Below are 24,788 nucleotides of genomic sequence, written 5' to 3'. Positions count from 1 at the left end.
AACATCCTCTCCATACCCACCCTGTCGAGATTTCGTCAGGACTTTACTTGTTTGCGAACATTTCTGCCATGGATATATTGTCCCTTTATTTGTTCCAGCTGGAGTCCGCACAATTTGGGAGAGCGCTATCGAATCTGTCTTTTGCCTTCCGTACTCTTCGGACAACATCCCCACCTTCTCCAGTCTCTGGACAGTTTTTCATCCCTGGCGCCCTTCCGGTAAATCTCCTCAGCAACCTTCGCTAAGAATCCATCCACAGGATCTCTCCAGTGCAGAAGGAGGCCATTCAGCCCACCAAGCCTGCACCGGCCCTCTGGAAGCACACCCTACCGAGGCCCACTCCCCCACCCTATTCCCCGTAATCCCACCTCACCCCGTGCATCCCTGGACACGAAGGGGCAATTTTAGCGTGGCCAATCCACCTGTGGGCCATGGGAGGAAACCGGAGCACCCGGAGGAAACCCACGCAGACACGGGGAGAACGTGCAGACTCCGCACAGAGAGCCACCCGAGGTCGGAATCGAACCCGGCGCTGTGAGTCAGCCACGTTGACCACCGTGCCACCCTAAGGCCCTGACATCTTTCCTGGAGTTTGGTACCCAGAGTCAGGCAATATTCCAACTGAGGTCTAACCAGTGACCCAAAAACTCTCAGCTCACCTTCATTACCTTTGTGCTCTGTTTTCTCAATTTGTTAAGGATAAGAAAGAAAGATAAGGGACGGGATTCTCCGCAATCGGCCGACCGGCGCCAAAAACGGCGCGAATCAGTCTGGCATCGCGCCGCCCCAAAGGTGCGGAAGTCTCCGCATCTTTGGGGGCCGAGCCCTCACCTTGAGGGGCTAGGCCTGCGCCGGACTGATTTCCGCCCTGCCAGCTGGCGGGAAAGGCCTTTGGTGCCCCGCCAGCTGGCGCGAAACTGACTTTGCCGTGCGGCGCATGCGCGGGAGCGTCAGCGGCCGCTCACAGCATCCCCGCGCATGCGCAGGGGAGGGGGTCTCTTCCGCCTCCGCCAGGTGGAGAGCATGGCGAAGGCAGAAGGGAAAGAGTGCCCCCACGGCACAGGCCCGCTCGCGGATCGGTGGGCCCCGATCGCGGGCCAGGCCACCGTGGGGGCACCCCCCCGGGGCCAGATCGCCCCGCCCCCCCCCCCCCCCCCCCCCAGGACCCCGGAGCCCGCCCGCGCCGCCTTGCCCACCGGTCAGAGAGGTGGTTTGATTCTCGCCGGGGGGACAGGCATTCCAGCAGCGGGACTTCGGCCCATCGCGGGCCGGAGAATCGCCGGGGGGGGGGCCCGGCAACCGGCGGGGGCGGGATTCACGCCAGCCCCCGGCGATTCTCCGACCCGGCGGGGGGTCAGAGAATCCCGCCCAAGAATTCCAAATGATAACCACAGATTTGAGCCAGGGAACTGGGATGGAAATTTTCGGAAATGGGAGGAGAAGGGGATTAAGACACTAAAAGATTTGTTTCTTAGGGGTCGGTTTGCAGGGCTGAAGGAGCTGGAAGCGAAGTCTGGGCTGGAGCAGGGGGAAATATTTAGATACATGCAGGTTCGAGATTTTGCCAGAAAGGAGATACAGAGCTTCCCGGGGGAGCCGGCCTCCACATTGCTGGAGGAGGTGCTGACGACAGGGGGACTGGAGAAGGGGGTAGTGTCAGCGGTTTACGGAGCTATTTTGGAAGAGGAGAAGGCACCATTGGAAGGGATCAAAGCAAAGTGGGAGGAAGAGTTGGGAGAGGATCTGGAGGCGGGGTTCTGGTGTGAGGTGCTCCGGAGAGTGAATGCCTCCACCTCGTGCGTGAGGTTGGGGCTGATACAGCTGAAGGTGGTATACAGAGCACACCTCACGAGGGCGAGGATGAGCCGATTCTTTGAAGGAGTAGAAGATGAGTGTGAACGTTGTGGGGGGGGCCCGCTAATCACATTCATATGTTTTGGTCCTGTCCAAAGCTAGAGGATTACTGGAAGGAGGTTTTTAGGGTAATTTCTAAAGTGGGGCACGTGAAACTGGACCCGGGCCCCCGGGAGGCCATATTCAGGGTGTCGGACCAGCCAGTGTTGGAAACGGGTACGGAGGCAGATATTGTAGCCTTCGCCTCGTTAATCGCCCGAAGCCGGATCCTGATGGGATGGGGGGCAACCTCTCCACCCTGTACCCTAGCGTGGGGGGGGGGGGGGAACCTGTTGGAATTCTTGACTCTTGAGAAGGTTAAGTTTGAACTGAGGGGAAGGACGGAGGGGTTCTACAATTCATGGGCATTATTCATTATGCACTTTCAAGAACTGGATAACATCGAACATTAGTTGGGGGGGGGTGGGGAGAGGGAGGTTTGGGGGGGGTGGGGTTGGGGGGGAGGGGGGCGGTGTGTGTTAATGGTGACTATGGGTGATTCCTGATTCCTTTTTGTCATTTGTTTATGTGAACATGCGGGCTAATGTTTGGGGTTTGGTGGGATCATTGTTCTTGATGTGGGGATTGACATATTTGCTCCTGATTATTGTTTGTTGTTGGTGGGTGTAAATATCGGGAGAAAATGTGAAAAAGGAGGAGAATAAAAAATATTTTTAAAAAAAACAATCCCAAATGATTTAAAAAAAAAAAAAAATCAAATTGTCCTGCATCCTTCAAACGCAAAGAGCGGGATCTTCCGGTCCTGCCCGCCCTGGGACCTGATATTCCCGCCTGAGGTCGAATTTTCCATTCCACCTGACTCCCGCAGCAGGCGGGGCCAGGAGGTGAAGGCCGGAGAGTTTATCTGTGCCACATCCGAACATGGCTGCTCACTGAATATTCACTCGAATATTATATCAGATCTGGACGTTGGCAAGAGGTTATTCTGTGTGAATAGGGGAGGCTGTGGCGTAATGGTAATCTCACTGGACTAGTCATCGAGAGACTCAAATTAATGCCCAGGGGACACAGGTTCAAATCCCACCACGGCAGCTGGTGGAATTTGAAGTCTGGAAATAAAAGCTACGTCGCTAATGGTGACAATGAAATCTTTGATGATCGCTGTAAAAAAAAAAAAACACCTGGTCCACTACGCTGTTCGGGGAAAGACATCTGCCATCCTCACCCAGTCTGGCCCACATGTGGCTCTGGACCCCCAGCGATGTGGCTGCCTCTCTTAACGGCCTAGTGAGCCCCTCAGTTCAAGGGCAATCAGGGACAGGCAACAAGAGCTGGCCCAGCCAGCGAAGCCCACATTCCGTGAAAGAATGTGGCACGGTGGTTAGCACTGCGGGCCTCACAGCCCCAGGGATCAGGGTTCGATTCCGGCCTCGGGTGACTGCGCGGAGTCTGCACGTTCTCCCCGTGTCTGCGTGGGTTTCCTCCGGGTGCCCCGGTTCCCACCCATGGTCCAAAGCTGAGCAGGTTAGGAGGATCGGCCGTGCTAAATTGCCCCCAGGCGTCCAAAGGCTGGGTGGGCTTACGGGGATAGGGTGGGAGATTGGGCCTAGGTTGGGTGCTCTTTCGAAAGCTTGGTGCAGACTCGATGGGCCGAATGGCCTTGTTCTGCACTGTGGGGACTATACGATTCTCTGAGACTGAACAAGAAGGATAATTTCTGCTGTCAATCTGTCGCACTCCCATCTCTGAGCCACAAGGATTGGGGTTCAAGCCCCAATCCAGGGCTTGACCACAAAAATCAAGGGTGATATGAGGGGGTGCTGCGCTGCCGCAGGTGCTGTCTTGCAGACCAAACGTCAAACTGAGGGCCCATCTACCTGCTTGCCTGGCTGTACAGGGTCACGTGACACTATTTTGCCGAACGTCAGGAATGTTCTCCCTGACGTCCTGGCCAATATTTATCCCTGAACCGACGGAAACAGATGGATTGTTCATTATCGCTGCTCTTCGCTGTGCCCACATTGGCGGCTGTGTTTTTCCTTCGTCACAACAGTGACCGCACTCCAAATGAACCTCGGCAAAACGCGTTCCGAGGTCCTGAGGAAGTGCGGGTCTCTCTTTCTTTTCGCTCTCCCGCTCTTGCACAGAGCAGCCACTTGGGGGTCGGGCGCCAAATGTGGAATTGAAGCCGCCAGGAACGGTGGCTGTGTCACTCCTGGGAGAAGGAGTGAGCTCTGGGGCCGATGATTCGGTTACACCCGGAGCAGCGGTGCACTCACTCTGCTCACACATGCGTACACCTTCTTGCATGCCCTTTGTGTGCGCATATTTTCCCAGTGTGTGAGTGCCAATCTGTGTATCTGTCCATTGTGTGTGTGTGTGTATATATGTGATTGTGTTTGTGTGTTTATCCACATGGTATGTGTGTGTGTTGGGGGGGCGTTTACTGTGTCTGTGGCAGCACACATGTCTGTATTGACATGTTTCTCTGAGTTGAGTATGTGTTTGTAGTGTCTGAATGTGTGATAACACATCTATATGTGTGTGTGTCTGTCTTTGTGTGTCTATGTGTATATGTATGTATGTATGTCTATCTGTCTGTATGTGTGTGTGTCTGTGTGCATTGTGTATGTCTATCTGTGTATGTCTATCCATGTGCGCGTCACTCTTACCTAAACCCATGCTGGCTGTTCCTGTATCTATTTCTGTCTGTGTGCATGTAGCTGTGTGTACATGTCTGTGTGTGTACAGGTCTGTGTATATAGGTGTGTGTGTGTATGTTGGTGCATCTGTGCGCGTACATGTGTTTGTCAGTATGTGTGCGTGTGTTCGCTTTGTGTGTGTCTCCCTCTCTAGCCTGAACCCATGTGTGGCAGTCTCTGTGTGAGTGTGTGTATCCATATGTGTGTATACATGTGTGCATGTCTGTGCATGTGTGTGTTGTACATGTCTGTCAGTGTGTACGTAGATAGCTGTGCGCATGTGTGTCAGTATGTGTGTCAGTGAAAGTATGTGAGAATGTGTCAGATAGAATGTGTGAGTATGAATGTGTCAGTGAGAGTATGTCAGTGTGAGAGTGTCAGTGTGTGAGAGTGTCAGTGAGTGAGTGTCAGTGTGTGTGTCAGAGTGTGAGTGTGTCAGAATGTGATTGTGCCAGTGAGTGTGTCTGTGAGAGTGTGTCAACAAGTGTGTCAGTGTGAGCATGTGAGTGTGTCAGTGCATGAGTGTGGCAGTCAGAGTGTGTCAGTGAGTGACACTCACACACTGACACACTAACACACTGACACACTTACATACTGACACACATACACACTCAGTGAGAGTGTGCCAGTGAGTGTGTGTCAGTGTGTCAGTGTCAGAGAGAGTGTGCCAGCGAGAGTGTGTCAGTGAATGTGTCAGTGATTGTGTATTGATGAGGGTGTGTCAGTGTTCAAGAGTGTGTCAGTGAGAGTGTAAGTGAGTGTGTGTCAGTGAGAGTTGGTGAGAGTGTGCCAGTGAGCATGTGCGAGAGAGTCAGTATGTGAGAGTGTCAGTGTGCGAGAGAGTGAGGGTGCGAGAGTGTCTGTGTGTGAGAGTATCAGTGAGAGTGAGTGTTTCAGTGTGTGGGTGTCAGAGTGAGTGTGTCAGCAAGAGTGTGCCAGCGAGAGTGTGTCAGTGCATGTGTGTGTGTGAGAGAGTGAGTCAGTGAGAGTTGTCAATGAGAGTGTGTCAGTGAGAGTGAGTGAGTGTGTGAGTGAGTGTCAGCGAGAGTGTGTCAGCGAGGGTGTGTCAGTGTTTCAGTGAGATTGTGAATGTGTGTCAGTATTTCAGTGAGACTGAGTGTGTGAGTGTGTCAGGGAGTGTGTGTGTCAGTGAGTGTGTGTGTCAGTGAGAGTGTGTCAGTGAGAGTGTGTCAGTGAGTGTGTGTGTCAGCGAGAGTGTGTCAGCAAGAGTGTGTCAGCGAGAGTGTGTCAGCGAGAGTGTGTCAGCGAGTGTGTGTCAGTGAGTGTGTGTTAGTGTTTCAGTGAGACTGTGAGTGTGTGAGAGTGTGTCAGTGTGTGAGGGTGTGTCAGTGAGAGTGTGTCAGTGAGTGTGCGTTAGTGTTTCAGTGAGACTGTGAGTGTGTGAGAGTGTGTCAGTGTGTGAGAGTGTGTCAGTGTGTGAGGGCGTGTCAGTGAGTGTGTGAGTGTCAGCGAGAGTGTGTCAGCGAGAGTGTGTCAGCGAGTGTGTGTCAGTGAGTGTGTGTTAGTGTTTCAGTGAGACTGTGAGTGTGTGAGAGTGTGTCAGTGTGTGAGGGTGTGTCAGTGAGAGTGTGTCAGTGAGTGTGCGTTAGTGTTTCAGTGAGACTGTGAGTGTGTGAGAGTGTGTCAGTGTGTGAGAGTGTGTCAGTGTGTGAGGGCGTGTCAGTGAGTGTGTGAGTGTCAGCGAGAGTGTGTCAGCGAGAGTGTGTCAGCGAGTGTGTGTCAGTGAGTGTGTGTTAGTGTTTCAGTGAGACTGTGAGTGTGTGAGAGTGTGTCAGTGTGTGAGGGTGTGTCAGTGAGAGTGTGTCAGTGAGTGTGAGAGTGTCAGCGAGAGTGTGTCAGCGAGTGTGTGTTAGTGTTTCTGTGAGAGTGTGTCAGTGTGTGAGGGTGTGTCAGTGAGAGTGTGTCAGTGAGTGTGTGAGTGTCAGCGAGAGTGTGTCAGCGAGAGTGCGCAGGCGAGAGTGTGTCAGCGAGTGTGTGTTAGTGTTTCAGTGAGACTGTGAGTGTGTGAGAGTGTGTCAGTGTGAGAGTGTGAGAGTGTGTCAGTGTGTGAGAGCGTCAGTGAGAATGAGTCAGTGAGAGTGAGTCAGTGAGAGAGACACTCTCACTGACCCACTCTCACTGACACACTCTCACTGACACACACACACTGACACTCTCACTGACGCACTCTCACTGACACACACACACCAACAGACACTCACTGGCACATTTCTCACTAAGTGTGTAAGCGTTCAGTGTGTGAGTGTGTCAATGAGACAGTGTCTATTTGTGAGTGTCAGTGAGAGTGTGTCAGTGAGAGTGTGTCACTCTCTCACTGACACACTCTGACTGACACACTCTCACTAACACTCTCACACACTGACACAGTCTCATTGACACACTCATATATTGTCACGCTCACAACTGACACATTCATTGACTCATTCTCACTGACCCACTCTCACTGACACTCTCACTGACACACACTCACTGACACACACTCACTGACACACTCAAAGTGACAATGAGAGCGTGTCAGCGAGAGTGTGTCAGTGAGACTGTGTCAGTGTGTGAGAGTGTGTCCGTGTATCATCGTGTGTCAGTGAGAGTGTGTCAGTGCATGAGTGTGTTAGTAAGACTGTCAGTGTGTGAGAGTGTCAGTGCGTGAGGGTGTGTTTGTGAGAGTGTGCCAGTGAGTGTGTGAATGTGTGAGTGAGTGTTAGTGAGAGTGTGTAAGTGAGTGTGTCAGTGAGAGTGTATCAGTGAGTGTATGCCTGTGAGAGTGTCAGTGAGTGTGTGAATGTGTGAGTGAGTGTTAGTGAGAGTGTGTCAGTGAGTGTGTGCCTGTGAGAGTGTCAGTGAGTGTGTGAATGTCTGAGTGTCAGTGAGAGTGTGTTAGTGAGAGTGTGTCAGTGAGAGTGTGTTAGTGAGAGTGTGTTAGTGTGTGTGACAGTGAGTGTGTGTCAGTGAGAATGTGTCAGTGAGAATGTGTCAGTGAGAATGTGTCAGTGTGTGTGTCAGTGAGAGTGTGTCAGCGAGTGTATGCCTGTGAGAGTGTCAGTGAGTGTGTGAATGTCTGAGTGAGTGTCAGTGAGAGTGTGTTAGTGAGTGTGACAGTGAGTGTGTGTCAGTGAGAATGTGTCAGTGAGAATGTGTCAGTGAGAGTGTCAGTGCGTGTGTCAGTGTGTGTATCAGTGAGAGTGTGTCAGTGAGTGTGTGTCAGTGAGTGTGTGTCAGTGAGAGTGTGTCAGTGAGAGTGTGCCTGTGAGAGTGTCAGTGAGTGTGTGAATGTGTGAGTGAGTGTTAGTGAGAGTGTGTTATTGAGTGTGACAGTGAGTGTGTGTCAGTGAGAATGTGTCAGTGAGAATGTGTCAGTGAGTGTATGCCTGTGAGAGTTTCAGTGAGTGTGTGAATGTCTGAGTGAGTGTCAGTGAGAGTGTGTTAGTGAGTGTGACAGTGAGTGTGTGTCAGTGAGAATGTGTCAGTGAGAATGTGTCAGTGAGAGTGTCAGTGCGTGTGTCAGTGTGTGTATCAGTGAGAGTGTGTCAGTGAGTGTGTCAGTGAGTGTGTGTCAGCGAGAGTGTGTCAGTGAGAGTGTGTCAGTGAGAGTGTGCCTGTGAGAGTGTCAGTGAGTGTGTGAATGTGTGAGTGAGTGTTAGTGAGAGTGTGTAAGTGAGTGTGTCAGTGAGAGTGTATCAGTGAGTGTATGCCTGTGAGAGTGTCAGTGAGTGTGTGAATGTGTGAGTGAGTGTTAGTGAGAGTGTGTCAGTGAGTGTGTGCCTGTGAGAGTGTCAGTGAGTGTGTGTTAGTGAGAGTGTGTTATTGAGTGTGACAGTGAGTGTGTGTCAATGAGAATGTGTCAGTGAGAATGTGTCAGTGAGTGTATGCCTGTGAGAGTTTCAGTGAGTGTGTGAATGTCTGAGTGAGTGTCAGTGAGAGTGTGTTAGTGAGAGTGTGTCAGTGAGAGTGTGTTAGTGAGAGTGTGTTAGTGTGTGTGTCAGTGAGAATGTGTCAGTGAGAGTGTGTTAGTGAGAGTGTGTTATTGAGTGTGACAGTGAGTGTGTGTCAGTGAGAATGTGTCAGTGAGAATGTGTCAGTGAGTGTATGCCTGTGAGAGTTTCAGTGAGTGTGTGAATGTCTGAGTGAGTGTCAGTGAGAGTGTGTTAGTGAGATTGTGTTAGTGAGTGTGACAGTGAGTGTGTGTCAGTGAGAATGTGTCAGTGAGAATGTGTCAGTGAGAGTGTCAGTGCGTGTGTCAGTGTGTGTATCAGTGAGAGTGTGTCAGTGAGTGTGTGTCAGTGAGTGTGTGTCAGTGAGAGTGTGTCAGTGAGAGTGTGCCTGTGAGAGTGTCAGTGAGGGTGTGAATGTCTGAGTGAGTGTTAGTGAGAGTGTGTTAGTGAGAGTGTGTTAGTGAGAGTGTGTTAGGGAGTGTGACAGTGAGTGTGTGTCAGTCAGAATGTGTCAGTGAGAATGTGTCAGTGAGAATGTGTCAGTGCGTGTGTCAGTGAGAGTGTGTCAGTGAGAGTGTGTCAGTGAGAGTGTGTCAGTGAGAGTGTGTCAGTGAGAGTGTGTCAGTGAGTGTATGCCTGTGAGAGTGTCAGTGTGTGTGTGAGTGAGTGTCAGTGAGTGTGTTAGTGAGAGTGTGTTAGTGAGTGTGACAGTGAGTGTATGTCAGTGAGAATGTGTCAGTGAGAATGTGTCAGTGAGAATGTGTCAGTGAGAATGTGTCAGTGCGTGTGTCAGTGTGTGTGTCAGTGAGAGTGTGTCAGTGAGAGTGTGTCAGTGAGAGTGTGTCAGTGAGAGTGTGTCAGTGCGTGGGTCAGTGAGAGTGTGTCAGTGAGAGTGTGTCAGTGAGAGTGTGTCAGTGAGAGTGTGTCAGTGAGAGTGTGTCAGTGAGAGTGTGTCAGTGAGAGTGTGTCAGTGAGCGTGACAGTGAGCGTGTGTCAGTGAGAATGTGTCAGAGAGAATGTGTCAGTGAGAATGTGTCAGTGCGTGTGTCAGTGCGTGTGTCAGTGCGTGTGTCAGTGCGTGTGTCAGTGTGTGTCAGTGAGAGTGTGTCAGTGCGTGTGTCAGTGCGTGTGTCAGTGCGTGTGTCAGTGTGTGTCAGTGAGAGTGTGTCAGTGAGAGTGTGTCAGTGAGAGTGTGTCAGTGAGTGTGTGTCAGTGAGTGTGTGTCAGTGAGAGTGTGTCAGCGAGTGTATGCCTGTGAGAGTGTCAGTGAGTGTGTGAATGTCTGAGTGATTGTCAGTGAGAGTGTGTTAGTGAGTGTGACAGTGAGAATGTGTCAGTGAGAATGTGTCAGTGTGTGTGTCAGTGTGTGTGTCAGTGAGAGTGTGTCAATGAGAGTGTGTCAGTGAGAGTGTGCCTGTGAGTGTATGCCTGTGAGAGTGTCAGTAAGTGTGTGAATGTCTGAGTGAGTGTTAGTGAGTGTGTTAGTGAGAGTGTGTTAGTGAGTGTGACAGTGAGTGTGTGTCAGTGAGAATGTGTCAGTGAGAGTGTGTCAGTGAGAGTGTGTCAGTGAGTGTATGCCTGTGAGAGTGTCAGTGAGTGTGTGAATGTCTGAGTGAGTGTCAGTGAGAGTGTGTTAGTGAGAGTGTGTTAGTGAGAGTGTGTTAGTGAGAGTGGGTTAGTGAGTGTGACAGTGAGTGTGTGTCAGTGAGAATGTGTCAGTGAGAGTGTGTCAGTGAGTGTATGCCTGTGAGAGTGTCAGTGAGTGAGTGTTAGTGAGAGTGTGTTAGTGAGAGTGTGTTAGTGAGAGTGTGTTAGTGAGTGTGACAGTGAGTGTGTGTCAATGAGAATGTGCCAGTGAGTGTATGCCTGTGAGAGTGTCAGTGAGTGTGTGAATGTCTGAGTGAGTGTCAGTGAGAGTGTGTCAGTGAGAGTGTCAGTGAGAGTGTCAGTGAGAGTGTCAGTGAGTGTGTGTCAGTGAGTGTGTGCCAGTGAGTGTGTGTCAGTGAGAGTGTGTCAGTGTGAGTGTGTCAGTGCATGTGTCAGTGAGAGTGTGTCAGTGAGAGTGTGTCAGTGAGTGTCAGTGAGAGTGTGTCAGTGAGTGTCAGTGAGTGTGTCAGTGAGAGTGTGTCAGTGAGAGTGTGTCAGTGAGTGTGTGTCAGTGAGTGTGTCAGTGACGGTGTCAGTGAGAGTGTGTCAGTGAGAGTGTGTCAGTGAGTGTGTGTCAGCGTGTGTGTGTCAGTGAGAGTGTGTCAGTGAGAGTGTGTCAGTGAGAGTGTGTCAGTGAGTGTGTGTCAGTGAGAGTGTGTCAGTGAGTGTGTGTCAGTGTGTGTGTGTCAGTGCGTGTGTCAGTGAGTGTGTGTCAGTGAGTGTGTGTCAGTGATAGTGTGTCGGTGAGTGTGTGTCAGTGAGAGTGTGTCAGTGAGAGTGTGTCAGTGAGAGTGTGTCAGGTGTGTCAGTGAAGTGTGTCAGTGCATGTGTCAGTGAGAGTGTGTCAGTGAGAGTGTGTCAGTGAGAGTGTGTCAGTGCGTGTGTCAGTGAGAGTGTGTCAGTGAGAATGTGTCAGTGAGAATGTGTCAGTGTGTGTGTCAGTGAGAGTGTGTCAGTGAGAGTGTGTCAGTGAGAGTGTGTCAGTGCATGTGTCAGTGAGAGTGTGTCAGTGAGAGTGTGTCAGTGAGAGTGTGTCAGTGAGAGTGTGTCAGTGCATGTGTCAGTGAGAGTGTGACAGTGAGTGTGTGTCAGTGAGAATGTGTCAGTGAGAGTGTGTCAGTGAGAGTGTGTCAGTGAGTGTATGCCTGTGAGAGTGTCAGTGAGTGTGTGAATGTCTGAGTGAGTGTTAGTGAGAGTGTGTTAGTGAGAGTGTGTTAGTGAGTGTGACAGTGAGTGTGTGTCAGTGAGAATGTGTCAGTGAGAGTGTGTCAGTGAGTGTATGCCTGTGAGAGTGTCAGTGAGTGTGTGAATGTCTGAGTGAGTGTCTGTGAGAGTGTGTTAGTGAGAGTGTGTTAGTGAGAGTGGGTTAGTGAGAGTGGGTTAGTGAGTGTGACAGTGAGTGTGTGTCAGTGAGAATGTGTCAGTGAGAGTGTGTCAGTGAGTGTATGCCTGTGAGAGTGTCAGTGAGTGTGTGAATGTCTGAGTGAGTGTTAGTGAGAGTGTGTTAGTGAGAGTGTGTTAGTGAGTGTGACAGTGAGTGTGTGTCAGTGAGAATGTGTCAGTGAGTGTGTGCCTGTGAGAGTGTCAGTGAGTGTGTGAATGTCTGAGTGAGTGTCAGTGAGAGTGTGTTAGTGAGAGTGTGTCAGCGAGAGTGTCAGTGTGTGTGTCAGTGAGTGTGTGTCAGTGAGAGTGTGTCAGTGCGAGTGTGTCAGTGCGTGTGTCAGTGAGAGTGTGTCAGTGAGAGTGTGTCAGTGAGTGTGTCAGTGAGTGTGTCAGTGAGAGTGTGTCAGTGAGTGTGTCAGTGAGTGTGTGTCAGTGAGTGTGTCAGTGACTGTGTCAGTGAGAGTGTGTCAGTGAGAGTGTGTCAGTGAGTGTGTCAGCGCATGTGTCAGTGAGAGTGTGTCAGTGAGAGTGTGTCAGTGAGTGTGTGTCAGTGAGTGTGTGTCAGTGAGTGTGTGTCAGTGCGTGTGTCAGTGAGTGTGTGTCAGTGAGTGTGTGTCAGTGATAGTGTGTCGGTGAGTGTGTGTCGGTGAGAGTGTGTCAGTGAGTGTGTCAGTGAGAGTGTGTCAGTGAGAGTGTGTCAGTTCGTGTGTCAGTGAGAGAGTGTCAGTGAGAATGTGTCAGTGCGTGTGTCAGTGAGAGTGTGTCAGTGAGAGTGTGTCAGTGAGAGTGTGTCAGTGAGAGTGTGTCAGTGCGTGTGTCAGTGAGAGAGTGTCAGTGAGAATGTGTCAGTGCGTGTGTCAGTGAGAGTGTGTCAGTGAGAGTGTGTCAGTGAGAGTGTGTCAGTGAGAGTGTGTCAGGTGTGTCAGTGAAGTGTGTCAGTGCATGTGTCAGTGAGAGTGTGTCAGTGAGAGTGTGTCAGTGAGAGTGTGTCAGTGCGTGTGTCAGTGAGAGTGTGTCAGTGAGAATGTGTCAGTGAGAATGTGTCAGTGTGTGTGTCAGTGAGAGTGTGTCAGTGAGAGTGTGTCAGTGAGAGTGTGTCAGTGCATGTGTCAGTGAGAGTGTGTCAGTGAGAGTGTGTCAGTGAGAGTGTGTCAGTGAGAATGTGTCAGTGAGAGTGTGTCAGTGAGAGTGTGTCAGTGAGTGTATGCCTGTGAGAGTGTCAGTGAGTGTGTGAATGTCTGAGTGAGTGTTAGTGAGAGTGTGTTAGTGAGAGTGTGTTAGTGAGTGTGACAGTGAGTGTGTGTCAGTGAGAATGTGTCAGTGAGAGTGTGTCAGTGAGTGTATGCCTGTGAGAGTGTCAGTGAGTGTGTGAATGTCTGAGTGAGTGTCTGTGAGAGTGTGTTAGTGAGAGTGTGTTAGTGAGAGTGGGTTAGTGAGTGTGACAGTGAGTGTGTGTCAGTGAGAATGTGTCAGTGAGAGTGTGTCAGTGAGTGTATGCCTGTGAGAGTGTCAGTGAGTGTGTGAATGTCTGAGTGAGTGTTAGTGAGAGTGTGTTAGTGAGAGTGTGTTAGTGAGTGTGACAGTGAGTGTGTGTCAGTGAGAATGTGTCAGTGAGTGTGTGCCTGTGAGAGTGTCAGTGAGTGTGTGAATGTCTGAGTGAGTGTCAGTGAGAGTGTGTTAGTGAGAGTGTGTCAGCGAGAGTGTCAGTGTGTGTGTCAGTGAGAGTGTGTCAGTGAGAGTGTGTCAGTGAGAGTGTGTCAGTGAGAGTGTGTCAGTGAGTGTCAGTGAGAGTGTGTCAGTGAGTGTGTCAGTGAGAGTGTGTCAGTGAGAGTGTGTCAGTGAGTGTGTGCCAGTGAGTGTGTCAGTGACTGTGTCAGTGAGAGTGTGTCAGTGAGAGTGTGTCAGTGAGTGTGTCAGCGCATGTGTCAGTGAGAGTGTGTCAGTGAGAGTGTGTCAGTGAGTGTGTGTCAGTGAGAGTGTGTCAGTGAGTGTGTGTCAGTGAGTGTGTGTCAGTGAGTGTGTGTCAGTGCGTGTGTCAGTGAGTGTGTGTCAGTGATAGTGTGTCGGTGAGTGTGTGTCGGTGAGAGTGTGTCAGTGAGTGTGTCAGTGAGAGTGTGTCAGTGAGAGTGTGTCAGTTCGTGTGTCAGTGAGAGAGTGTCAGTGAGAATGTGTCAGTGCGTGTGTCAGTGAGAGTGTGTCAGTGAGAGTGTGTCAGTGAGAGTGTGTCAGTGAGAGTGTGTCAGGTGTGTCAGTGAGAGTGTGTCAGTGCATGTGTCAGTGAGAGTGTGTCAGTGAGAGTGTGTCAGTGAGAGTGTGTCAGTGCGTGTGTCAGTGAGAGTGTGTCAGTGAGAATGTGTCAGTGTGTGTGTCAGTGAGAGTGTGTCAGTGAGAGTGTGTCAGTGAGAGTGTGTCAGTGCATGTGTCAGTGAGAGTGTGTCAGTGAGGGTGTGTCAGTGAGAGTGTGTCAGTGCATGTGTCAGTGAGAGTGTGTCAGTGAGAGTGTGTCAGTGAGAGTGTGTCAGTGAGAGTGTGTCAGTGCATGTGTCAGTGAGAGTGTGTCAGTGAGAGTGTGTCAGTGAGAGTGTGTCAGTGCATGTGTCAGTGAGAGTGTGTCAGTGAGAGTGTGTCAGTGAGAGTGTGTCAGTGCATGTGTCAGTGAGAGTGTGTCAGTGAGAGTGTGTCAGTGAGAGTGTGTCAGTGCATGTGTCAGTGAGAGTGTGTCAGTGAGAGTGTGTCAGTGCATGTGTCAGTGAGAGTGTGTCAGTGAGAGTGTGTCAGTGAGAGTGTGTCAGTGCATGTGTCAGTGAGAGTGTGTCAGTGAGAGTGTGTCAGTGAGAGTGTGTCAGTGAGAGTGTGTCAGTGCGTGTGTCACTGAGAGTGTGTCAGTGAGAGTGTGTCAGTGAGAGTGTGCACGTGTGTTTTCCAATCTTGTGGCAGTGCAGCACCTGTTGGATAACGGTCTGTGCTCGCTGGGTGAAGAAGCGGTCACCGGCGAATGCGAACCGAGGTGGCAGCTCACTCAGGGACTGCGTCAGTGTTTCTGTCTTCTCGTAGCAGCGATGCATCTGAACAGACCGATACGGCAGACCCTGAAGCTGCCTGCAAGCCTGTGAGAAATGGAGAAGAGAACTTAGACTGAAAATAGTCAAGTAAAGGAACTTGACCAGATAGCCCTTGAACAGAAAGTGCCCAATGGCACGAACTGAGGTTAAACACAGACAGCAACACAGACATTAACAATCAGATAGCCCTCCCCAAAATATAGTTACATCTCTCACAGTTATTTTTAAAAAAAAATGTTTTTATATATTTTTTATTCAACTTTTTCGGCCAAACAAAACAGTACAAAGGTTTTCCCCCTTTTTACAACAGCAAAACAATATAAATAACCGTGACCGTATTTTAACAAATAAATAAATAATATATAAACTAAATGGCAACTGCCATAACAAAAATAATAGCTCTCCCAAATAATAAAATCAAACAATCCAATATACATAACCAAGTACAAATATCTTTACCCTTCAGCTCATCCACCATGTTCTCCCTCTCGTCTCTCATTTCCCTATATATATCTGACACCCTACCAACCCCCACCCATGTCCCTGAGATCACTCTGTCCTGAATCTCCTGCGTCGGGAGCTGCGGGAATTCCCTCACCTGTTGCCTCGCAAAAGCCCTCAGTTGCATGTACCGAAATGCATTCCCTTGGGGCAACCCATATTTTTCCGTCAGCGCTCCCAGATTCGCAAACGTCCCGTCCAAGAACAGATCCCTCAGTTGCACAATCCCAGCTCTCTGTCATGCTCCAAATCCCCCATCTATTCTCCCCGGGACAAACCTATGATTATTTCTTATCGGGGACCGCACCGAGGCTCTCGTCCTTCCCCTATGCCGTCTCCACTGCCCCCAAATTTTCAGTGTTGCCACCACCACTGGACTTGTGGTGTATTTCTTCGGGGAGAACGGCAACGGCGCCGTCGCCATTGCTTGTAGGCTGGTTCCTTTGCAGGACGCCATCTCCAATCTCTTCCACGCCGCTCCCTCCCCTTCTCCCATCCACTTACTCACCATTGAAACATTGGCGGCCCAATAGTACTCACTTAAGCTCGGTAGTGCCAGTCCCCCCCTCTCCCTGCTACGCTGCAAGAACCCCCTCCTCACTCTCGGGGTCTTCCCAGCCCACACAAAACTCATAACGCTTTTCTCGATCTTCTTGAAAAAAGCCTTCGTGACCATCACCAGGAGGCACTGAAACACAAAAAGGAATCTCGGGAGGACTACCATTTTGACCGCCTGCACCCTACCCACCAGTGACAGGGGCACCATGTCCCATCTCTTAAAACCCTCCTCCATCTGTTCCACCAATCGTGTTAGATTAAGCCTATGTAAGGTTCCCCAACTCCTGGCTATCTGGATCCCCAAGTACCGGAAATCCCTTGCTACCCTCCTCAGCGGTAAATCCTCTATTCCCCTGCTCTGCTCCCCCGGATGTACCACAAAAAATTCACTCTTCCCCATGTTCAATTTGTACCCCGAGAATTCCCCAAACTCCCCGAGCGTCTGCATTATCTCAGGCATCCCCTCCACCGGGTCCGCAACATACAACAGTAAATCATCTGCATACAATGATACCCGGTGTTCTTCTCCTCCCCTGAGTACTCCCCTCCACTTCCTGGAGCCCCTCAGTGCTATGGCCAGGGGCTCAATTACCAATGCAAACAGTAACGGAGACAGGGGACACCCCTGCCTCGTCCCTCTATAAAGACAGAAGTAGTCAGACCTCTGCCTGTTCGTGATCACACTTGCCACCGGGGCCCTATATAGCAGCTGTACCCATCCAATGAACCCTTCACCGAAACCAAATCTCCTCAACACTTCCCACAGGTGGTGCCACTCGACCCTGTCAAATGCTTTCTCGGCGTCCATCGCCACCACTATCTCCGCCTCCCCCTCTGGTGGGGGCATCATCATTACCCCTAGCAACCTCCGTATGTTCGTGTTCAGCTGTCTCCCCTTAACGAACCCAGTTTGATCCTCATGGACCACCCCCGGGACACAATCCTCTATCCTCGTCGCCATTACCTTGGCCAGGAGCTTAGCATCTACATTCAAAAGGGAAATGGGCCTGTAGGACCCACACTGCAGCGGGTCTTTATCCTTCTTCAAAAGTAACGATATTGTCGCCTCCGACATAGTCGGGGGCAACTTCCCCCTTTCCCTGGCCTCATTAAAGGTTCTCATCAAAAGTGGGGCCAGTAGGTCTATATATTTCCTATAAAATTCCACCGGGAACCCATCCGGTCCCGGGGCCTTCCCCGCCTGCATGCTCCAAATCCCCTTTACCACCTCCTCCACATCAATCTGTGCTCCCAGTCCCGCCCTCTCCTGCTCCTCCACCTTCGGGAATTCCAGCTGATCCAGGAAATGCATCATTCCTTTCTTCCCTTCCGGGGGCTGAGCCTTATACAACCTGTCAAAGAATGTCTTTAACACCCCATTCACTCTCTCCACTCCCCGTTCCATCTCTCCCTCCTCATCCCTCACCCTACCAGTCTCCCTCGCCGCTCCCCTCTTCCTCAATTGTTGGGCCAGTAACCGACTCGCCTTCTCTCCATATTCATACTGCACTCCCTGTGCCCTCCTCCACTGTGCCTCTGCCTTACCCGTGGTCAGCAGGTCAAATTCCACATGTAACCTTTGTCTTTCCCTGTACAGTCCCTCCTCCGGTGCCTCTGCATATTGCCTGTCCACCCTCAGAGGTTCTCTCAGCAATCGCTCCCTTTCTTTACTCTCTTGCTTCCCTTTGTGTGCCCTTATGGATATCAGTTCCCCTCTGACCACCGCCTTCAACGCCTCCCAGACCACTCCCACCTGAACCTCTCCATTGTCATTAAACTCCAAGTACCTTTCGATACACCCCCTCACCCTTAGACATATCCCCTCATCCGCCAACAGGCCCATATTCATTCTCCAGAGTGGGTGCTGTTCCTTTTCCTCTCCTACTTCCAGATCTACCCAGTGTGGAGCCGTGGTCCGAGATGGCTATGGCCGTGTACTCTGTCCCTGTCACCTTCGGAATCAGTGCCTTTCCCAGGACAAAAAAGTCTATCCGTGAATATACCTTGTGAACATGGGAGAAGAATGAGAACTCCTTACTCCTCGGTCTGATAAATCTCCAAGGGTCTACTCCTCCCATCTGCTCCATGAAGTCCTTAAGCACCTTGGCCGCTGCCGGCCTCCTCCCGGTCCTGGACCTCGACCGGTCCAGCCCTGGATCAAGCACTGTATTGAAATCTCCCCCCATTACCAACTTTCCCGCCTCCAGGTCCGGGATACGCCCCAACATACGCCTCATGAAGTTTGCATCATCCCAGTTCGGGGCGTATACGTTCACCAGGACCACCGCCTCCCCTTGCAGTCTGCCACTCACCATCACGTATCTACCCCCACTGTCCACCGCTATGGTCTTTGCCTCAAACAGTACCCATTTCCCCACTAAAATAGCCACCCTCCTGTTCTTCGCATCCAAACCCGAATGAAACACCTGGCCCACCCATCCTTTACGTAGTCTGACCTGATCTGTCAATTTCAGGTGCGTCTCCTGCAACATAACCACATTTGCCTTTAATTTCTTTAGGTGTGCGAGTACCCGCGCCCTTTTAATCGGCCCATTCAGCCCTCTCACGTTTCACGTGATCAACTGGGTTGGGGGGCTCTTTACCCCCCCCCCCCCCCCTTGTCGACTAGCCATCCCCTTTTTTACCCCAGCTCCTCACCCGGTTCCCACGTACCCGTATATCCCACCGACGGTGCCCTCCCGCCTCGACCAACCCGCCCCATAACAGCTCCCCCTTCCCCTTAGCAGCAGCAACCCAGTTAGCTCCCTCCCCCCCCCCCCTCCTCTGCTAGATCCCCCTCTAGCGTAATTACGCCCCATGTTGCTCCCAGAAGTCAGCGAACTCTGGCTGACCTCGGCTTCCCCGTTTGCCCTCAGCCTCTCACTGTGCGAGGCCCCCACCTTCCTGCGTCCCTGTTCCTGCCTTAATTACCATAGCACGGGAACGAGGCCCGCGTTTCCCACTCAGCCCCGCTTTCCTACCCACCGGCGCCCACAGTTCCTCATACTCCCCCCCCCCCCCCCCAAACGAGGGGAAGAGAGAAAATTTACAGGATTAAATAGTTAACAATTGAAAAATCATCCCCCCCCCACTTCCTCGTCCCACATAGTCACCCCACCACTTTGTCCCAGAAGCTCTTTCTCTCGCCAGACTATTCCAGCTTCTCGTCCACTATGAATGTCCACGCCTCTTCTGCCGTCTCAAAGTAGTGGTGCTTCCCTTGGTGTGTTACCCACAGTCTCGCCGGTTGCAGCATTCCAAATTTCACCTTTTTGTGAAGCACCGCCTTAGCCCGATTGAAACTTGCCCTCCTTCTCGCCACCTCCGCACTCCAATCCTGGTATACGCGGATCACCGCGTTCTCCCACCTGCAGCTCCGAGTTTTCTTCGCCCATCTTAGGACCGTCTCTCTGTCATTATAGCGGAGGAACCTCACCACTATGGCTCGAGGTATTTCTCCTGCCCTTGGTCTTCGCGCCATAACTCGATAAGCTCCCTCCACCTCCAAAGGGCCCGTCGGGGCCTCCGATCCCATTAGCGAGTGAAGCATCGTGCTCACATATGTCCCGACGTCCGCCCCCTCTGCGCCCTCGGGAAGACCTAAGACTCTTAGATTCTTCCTCCTCAAATTATTCTCCAGGGCTTCCAACCTCGCCACAAACCTCTTGTGCTGCGCCTCGTGCATCTCTGTCTTCACCACCAGGCCCTGAATGTCATCTTCATTTTCAGCAGCCTTTGCCTTCACGACCCGAAGCTCCAACTCCTGGGTCCTCTGCGCCTCCTTGAGCCCTTCAATCGCCTGTAGCATCGGGGCCAACAGCTCCTTCTTCAGCTCTTCCACACAGCGCCGCAGGAACTCTTGTTGCTCCGGGCCCCATATCGAACGGCCACCTTCCGACGCCATCTTGCTTCGAGCTTCCCTTCCTTGCCGCTGCTCCGAAGGATCCACTGCAATCCGGCCGCTATCCCCTCCTTTGTCCATCAAGAGCCCAAAAGTCCGTTCCAACGGGAGCTGCCGAAACGTGCGGCGTAGCTGGTCATCACCGCACCCGGAAGTTCCCTCTCCCAGTTATTAACCTCAATCCACAATGATCTCTGACCCAGTGTCTCGTGATTCAGAGCTAACCCCATGCCCCACTCTTAATCCCTAACCCCCATCTTCAAAACCCCCAGTCTTCCGTCTCCCTCTCTACTATCACGGAGTGTGCTGTAACTCTCTTATCCCAATCACCAGTCAACCACTCTCCTTACACCCCCCCAGCCTCCCTTTGTTACGGGTTGCTGTTCACCCTCTCCCAACCAGGTCCCTCAGCTCACGTCCCTCCGTCTTTCTGCCTCTCTCTCCTTCTCTCGCTCCCTTTCTGCACCACTTCCCCCAACTCCTAGCCAGACAGCTCAGGGGTCTCCGCTAGCCTTCCTGGGAGATGCATGCCACATTTTTGAGACTCCTGGGAAACCCAACAAGGTTAGCGACCCTTGACCTGTAACCATGTGATTTGTGACTCAGCGACCTGTGGCTCAGTGACTTGAAACCCAATGACCTGTGACCCAGTAACCTATGACCTGTGACCCAGTGACTTGAAACCCAGTAACCTGTGACCCAATGACCTGTGACCCAGTAACCCTGTGACCCAGTGACTACCTCATTGACCGTGCTACCATTCCCAAGCTCACGTGGTACTTCCAAATTCCCGGCCGCAATCAGAAGCGACGACAGAGGGATTGTCGATCTTTACCTCGGCCAGAGAGCTGTAGTCCTGCTCTTTGCTCTTCACCAAGCTAATTACTCGGCTAACTTCCTCGGAGAAGAGTCTTCGGGCTTCCATGAGGCTGGCGTTCATGAGGGCGGCCGCCCCGTCCCCCACTGAGGTGAGGTGGGGCCGCACCTGTTCCTCGCAGCACCATTGCATCCGATCGCCAAACGCAGCTGCGAATAAAACAATTCACGGTCAGGATCGGGCCTCGCCCCACTGCTATCTCCATCCCTGCTAACTCCGTCCCCTGTGATCTCCATCCCCTGCCATCTCCATCCCCTGCCATCTCCATCCCCTGCCATCTCCATCCCTGCTATCTGCATCCCAGCGATCTGCATCCCAGCGATCTGCATCCCAGCGATCTGCATCCACTGCCAAATCCATCCCTGCTAACTCCATCCCCTGTGATCTCCATCCCCTGCCATCTCCATCCACTGCCAAATCCATCCCTGCTAACTCCATCCCCTGTGATCGCCATCCCCTGCCATCTCCATCCACTGCCATCTCCATCCACTGCCATCTCCATCCACTGCCATCTCCATCCCCTGCCATCTCCATCCCCTGCCATCTCCATCCCCTGCCATCTCCATCCCCTGCCATCTCCATCCCCTGCCATCTCCATCCCCTGCCATCTCCATCCCCTGCCATCTCCATCCACTGCCATCTCCATCCACTGCCAAATCCATCCCCTGCCATCTCCATCCCCTGCCATCTCCATCCCCTGCCATCTCCATCCACTGCCATCTCCATCCACTGCCATCTCCATCCACTGCCATCTCCATCCCCTGCCATCTCCATCCCCTGCCATCTCCATCCCCTGCCATCTCCATCCACTGCCATCTCCATCCACTGCCATCTCCATCCCCTGCCATCTCCATCCCCTGCCATCTCCATCCTCTGCCATCTCCATCCCCTGCCATCTCCATCCCCTGCCATCTCCATCCCCTGCCATCTCCATCCCCTGCCATCTCCATCCCCTGCCATCTCCATCCACTGCCATCTGCATCCACTGCCAAATCCATCCCCTGCCATCTCCATCCCCTGCCATCTCCACCCACTGCCATCTCCACCCCCTGCCATCTCCAACCCCTGCCATCTCCATCCCCTGCCATCTCCATCCCCTGCCATCTCCATCCACTGCCAAATCCATCCCCTGCCATCTCCATCCCCTGCCATCTCCATCCCCTGCCATCTCCATCCACTGCCAAATCCATCCCCTGCCATCTCCATCCCCTGCCATCTCCATCCCCTGCCATCTCCATCCCCTGCCATCTCCATCCCCTGCCATCTCCATCCCCTGCCATCTCCATCCCCTGCCATCTCCATCCCCTGCCATCTCCACCCACTGCCATCTCCACCCACTGCCACCTCCACCCACTGCCATCTCCATCTCCTGCCATCTCCATCCCCTGCCATCTCCATCCCCTGCCATCTCCATCCCCTGCCATCTCCATCCCCTGCCATCTCCATCCCCTGCCATCTCCATCCCCTGCCATCTCCATCCCCTGCCATCTCCATCCCCTGCCATCTCCATCCCCTGCCATCTCCATCCACTGCCATCTCCGTCCCCTGCCATCTCCGTCCACTGCCATCTGCGTCCCCTGCCATCTCCGTCCCCTGCCATCTCCGTCCCCTGCCATCTCCGTCCCCTGCCATCTCCGTCCCCTGCCATCTCCGTCCCCTGCCATCTCCGTCCCCGCCATCTCCATCCACTGCCATCTCCATCCCCTGCCATCTCCATCCCCTGGCAGCTCCATCCCCTGCCATCTCCATCCACTGCCATCTCCATCCACTGCCATCTCCATCCCCTGTGGTCTCCATCCCCTGCCATCGCTATCCACTGCCATCTCCACCCACTACCATCTCCATCCCCTGCCATCTCCATCCACTGCCATCTCCACCCACTGCCATCTCCACCCACTGCCATCTCCATCCACTGCGATCTCCATCCCCTGCCATCTCCATCCCCTGCCAACTCCATCCACTGCCATCTCCATCCACTGCCATCTCCATCCACTGCCATCTCCATCCCCGGCCATCTCCATCCACTGCCATCTCCATCCACTGCCATCTCCATCCCCTGCCATCTCCATCCCCTGCCATCTCCACCCCCTGCCATCTCCATCCCCTGCCATCTCCATCCACTGCCATCTCCATCCACTGCCATCTCCATCCCCGGCCATCTCCATCCACTGCCATCTCCATCCCCTGCCATCTCCATCCCCTGCCATCTCCATCCCCTGCCATCTCCATCCACTGCCATCTCCATCCCCTGCCATCTCCATCCCCTGCCATCTCCATCCCCTGTATCTCCATCCACTGCCATCTCCACCCACTTATCTCCATCCACTGCCATCTCCATCCACTGCCATCTCCATCCCCTGCCATCTCCATCCACTGCCATCTCCATCCACTGCCATCTCCATCCACTGCCATCTCCATCTCCTGCCATCTCCATCTCCTGCCATCTCCATCCCCTACCATCTCCATCCCCTACCATCTCCATCCACTGCCAACTCCATCCACTGCCATCTCCATCCCCTGTGGTCTCCATCCCCTGCCATCGCTATCCACTGCCATCTCCACCCACTACCATCTCCATCCCCTGCCATCTCCATCCACTGCCATCTCCACCCACTGCCATCTCCACCCACTGCCATCTCCACCCACTGCCATCTCCATCCACTGCGATCTCCATCCCCTGCCATCTCCATCCCCTGCCAACTCCATCCACTGCCATCTCCATCCACTGCCATCTCCATCCACTGCCATCTCCATCCACTGCCATCTCCATCCCCGGCCATCTCCATCCACTGCCATCTCCATCCCCTGCCATCTCCATCCCCTGCCATCTCCATCCCCTGCCATCTCCACCCCCTGCCATCTCCATCCCCTGCCATCTCCATCCACTGCCATCTCCATCCACTGCCATCTCCATCCCCGGCCATCTCCATCCACTGCCATCTCCATCCCCTGCCATCTCCATCCCCTGCCATCTCCATCCACTGCCATCTCCATCCACTGCCATCTCCATCCACTGCCATCTCCATCCACTGCCATCTCCATCCACTGCCATCTCCATCCCCTGCCATCTCCATCCCCTGCCATCTCCATCCCCTGCCATCTCCATCCCCTGCCATCTCCATCCCCTGTATCTCCATCCACTGCCATCTCCACCCACTGTTATCTCCATCCACTGCCATCTCCATCCACTGCCGTCTCCATCCACTGCCGTCTCCATCCCCTGCCATCTCCATCCACTGCCATCTCCATCCACTGTCATCTCCATCTCCTGCCATCTCCGTCCCCTACCATCTCCATCCCCTACCATCTCCATCCACTGCCAACTCCATCCCCTGCCATCTCCATCCACTGCCATCTCCATCCCCTGCCATCTCCACCCACTGCCATCTCCATCCACTGTCATCTCCATCCCGCTGCCTGTGGTATTATCATAACTATCAGCATTGCAAGGGTTAATGTAGTGTCGAGAGTAGCCACTAGAAGGAGCTACAGTTACAAATATAAGGCAGTGATGCTAAGCCTTGGGGGCGAGTGTGTGCAGGAGTTAGCTAATGAGAGTCAGAAGAGCAGATAGTGTAAGTGAGAGCAGATCACAGTTTAAACCAGTGGTGAGAGTTCTGTAGATGAGTGTAGTTAGATGTTATTGATCAACTGTGTATTCTTCAGGAGTATATGTGTTGAATCCAAACTAGTAGTGTTAATAAATTTATAGCTTTGTTTAAGTTAAAACTATTTTGTGGTCTCTGTGAACCAACCACCCTGAGATAAGGAACACAAAGTCCACCACACTGTCACCACCTACCAGCCCTGTAAGTGATTTTTAAAAATGTATTCTTTCTTGGGATGTGGTGGGTGTCGCCAAAGGGCCCAGCATATGCTGCCCATCCCTAATTGCCCTTTGAACTGAGTGTCTCGCTCGGCCATCTCATCGGGCAGATAAACAGTCAACCACATCGCTGTGGGCCTGGAGTGGCATGTTGGCCAGACCGGGTAAGGGCAGCAGATTTCCTTCCCCAAGGGGCATTAGTGAACCAAATATGTTCTCACAGCAATCAATGATAGTTGCCTTGGCCACCATTGCTGCGGCTAACTTTATAGTCCCAGATTTTATTAACTGAATTTAAACTCCACAGCTGAAGGGGTGAGATTTGAGCCTGTGTCACCAGAGCAAATAGCCTGGGCCTCTGGAGTACTAGTCCAGTGGCCAAGCCACCATGTTCCCCCCCTTTAACCTGAGGATACTGGGGGAGGATGGGTAAATGGTCCACATCTGGCTGGGGCGGGCTGGATGGGAACAGTTGACCTCGACTAGGTTAGACCCTGTATGACAAGCAGAGACGTAAGGTTAGTGGA

The 24,788-nt window shown here is 52.5% G+C and overlaps 1 protein-coding gene across 1 annotated transcript in view; it reads right to left on the bottom strand.

Annotated features, from left to right (window-relative positions):
- Nucleotides 1-24,788, bottom strand: part of LOC140403329 (protein Niban 1-like) — a 144,557-nt gene that overhangs the window by 15,090 nt on the left and 104,679 nt on the right. The window contains exons 9-10 of the mRNA XM_072491201.1: nucleotides 20,394-20,584; nucleotides 14,482-14,643 (exon numbers count right to left, since the gene is read on the bottom strand). Of these exons, the coding sequence (XP_072347302.1) occupies nucleotides 14,482-14,643; nucleotides 20,394-20,584 (353 nt within the window). The remainder of the gene's footprint in view (nucleotides 1-14,481; nucleotides 14,644-20,393; nucleotides 20,585-24,788) is intronic.

Source organism: Scyliorhinus torazame, chromosome 27 (genome assembly GCF_047496885.1).
Source record: "Scyliorhinus torazame isolate Kashiwa2021f chromosome 27, sScyTor2.1, whole genome shotgun sequence".
Lineage (NCBI taxonomy): Eukaryota > Metazoa > Chordata > Chondrichthyes > Carcharhiniformes > Scyliorhinidae > Scyliorhinus > Scyliorhinus torazame.
Note: the sequence above shows the minus strand (reverse complement) of the source record. Positions and strands in the feature narration are given on the sequence as shown.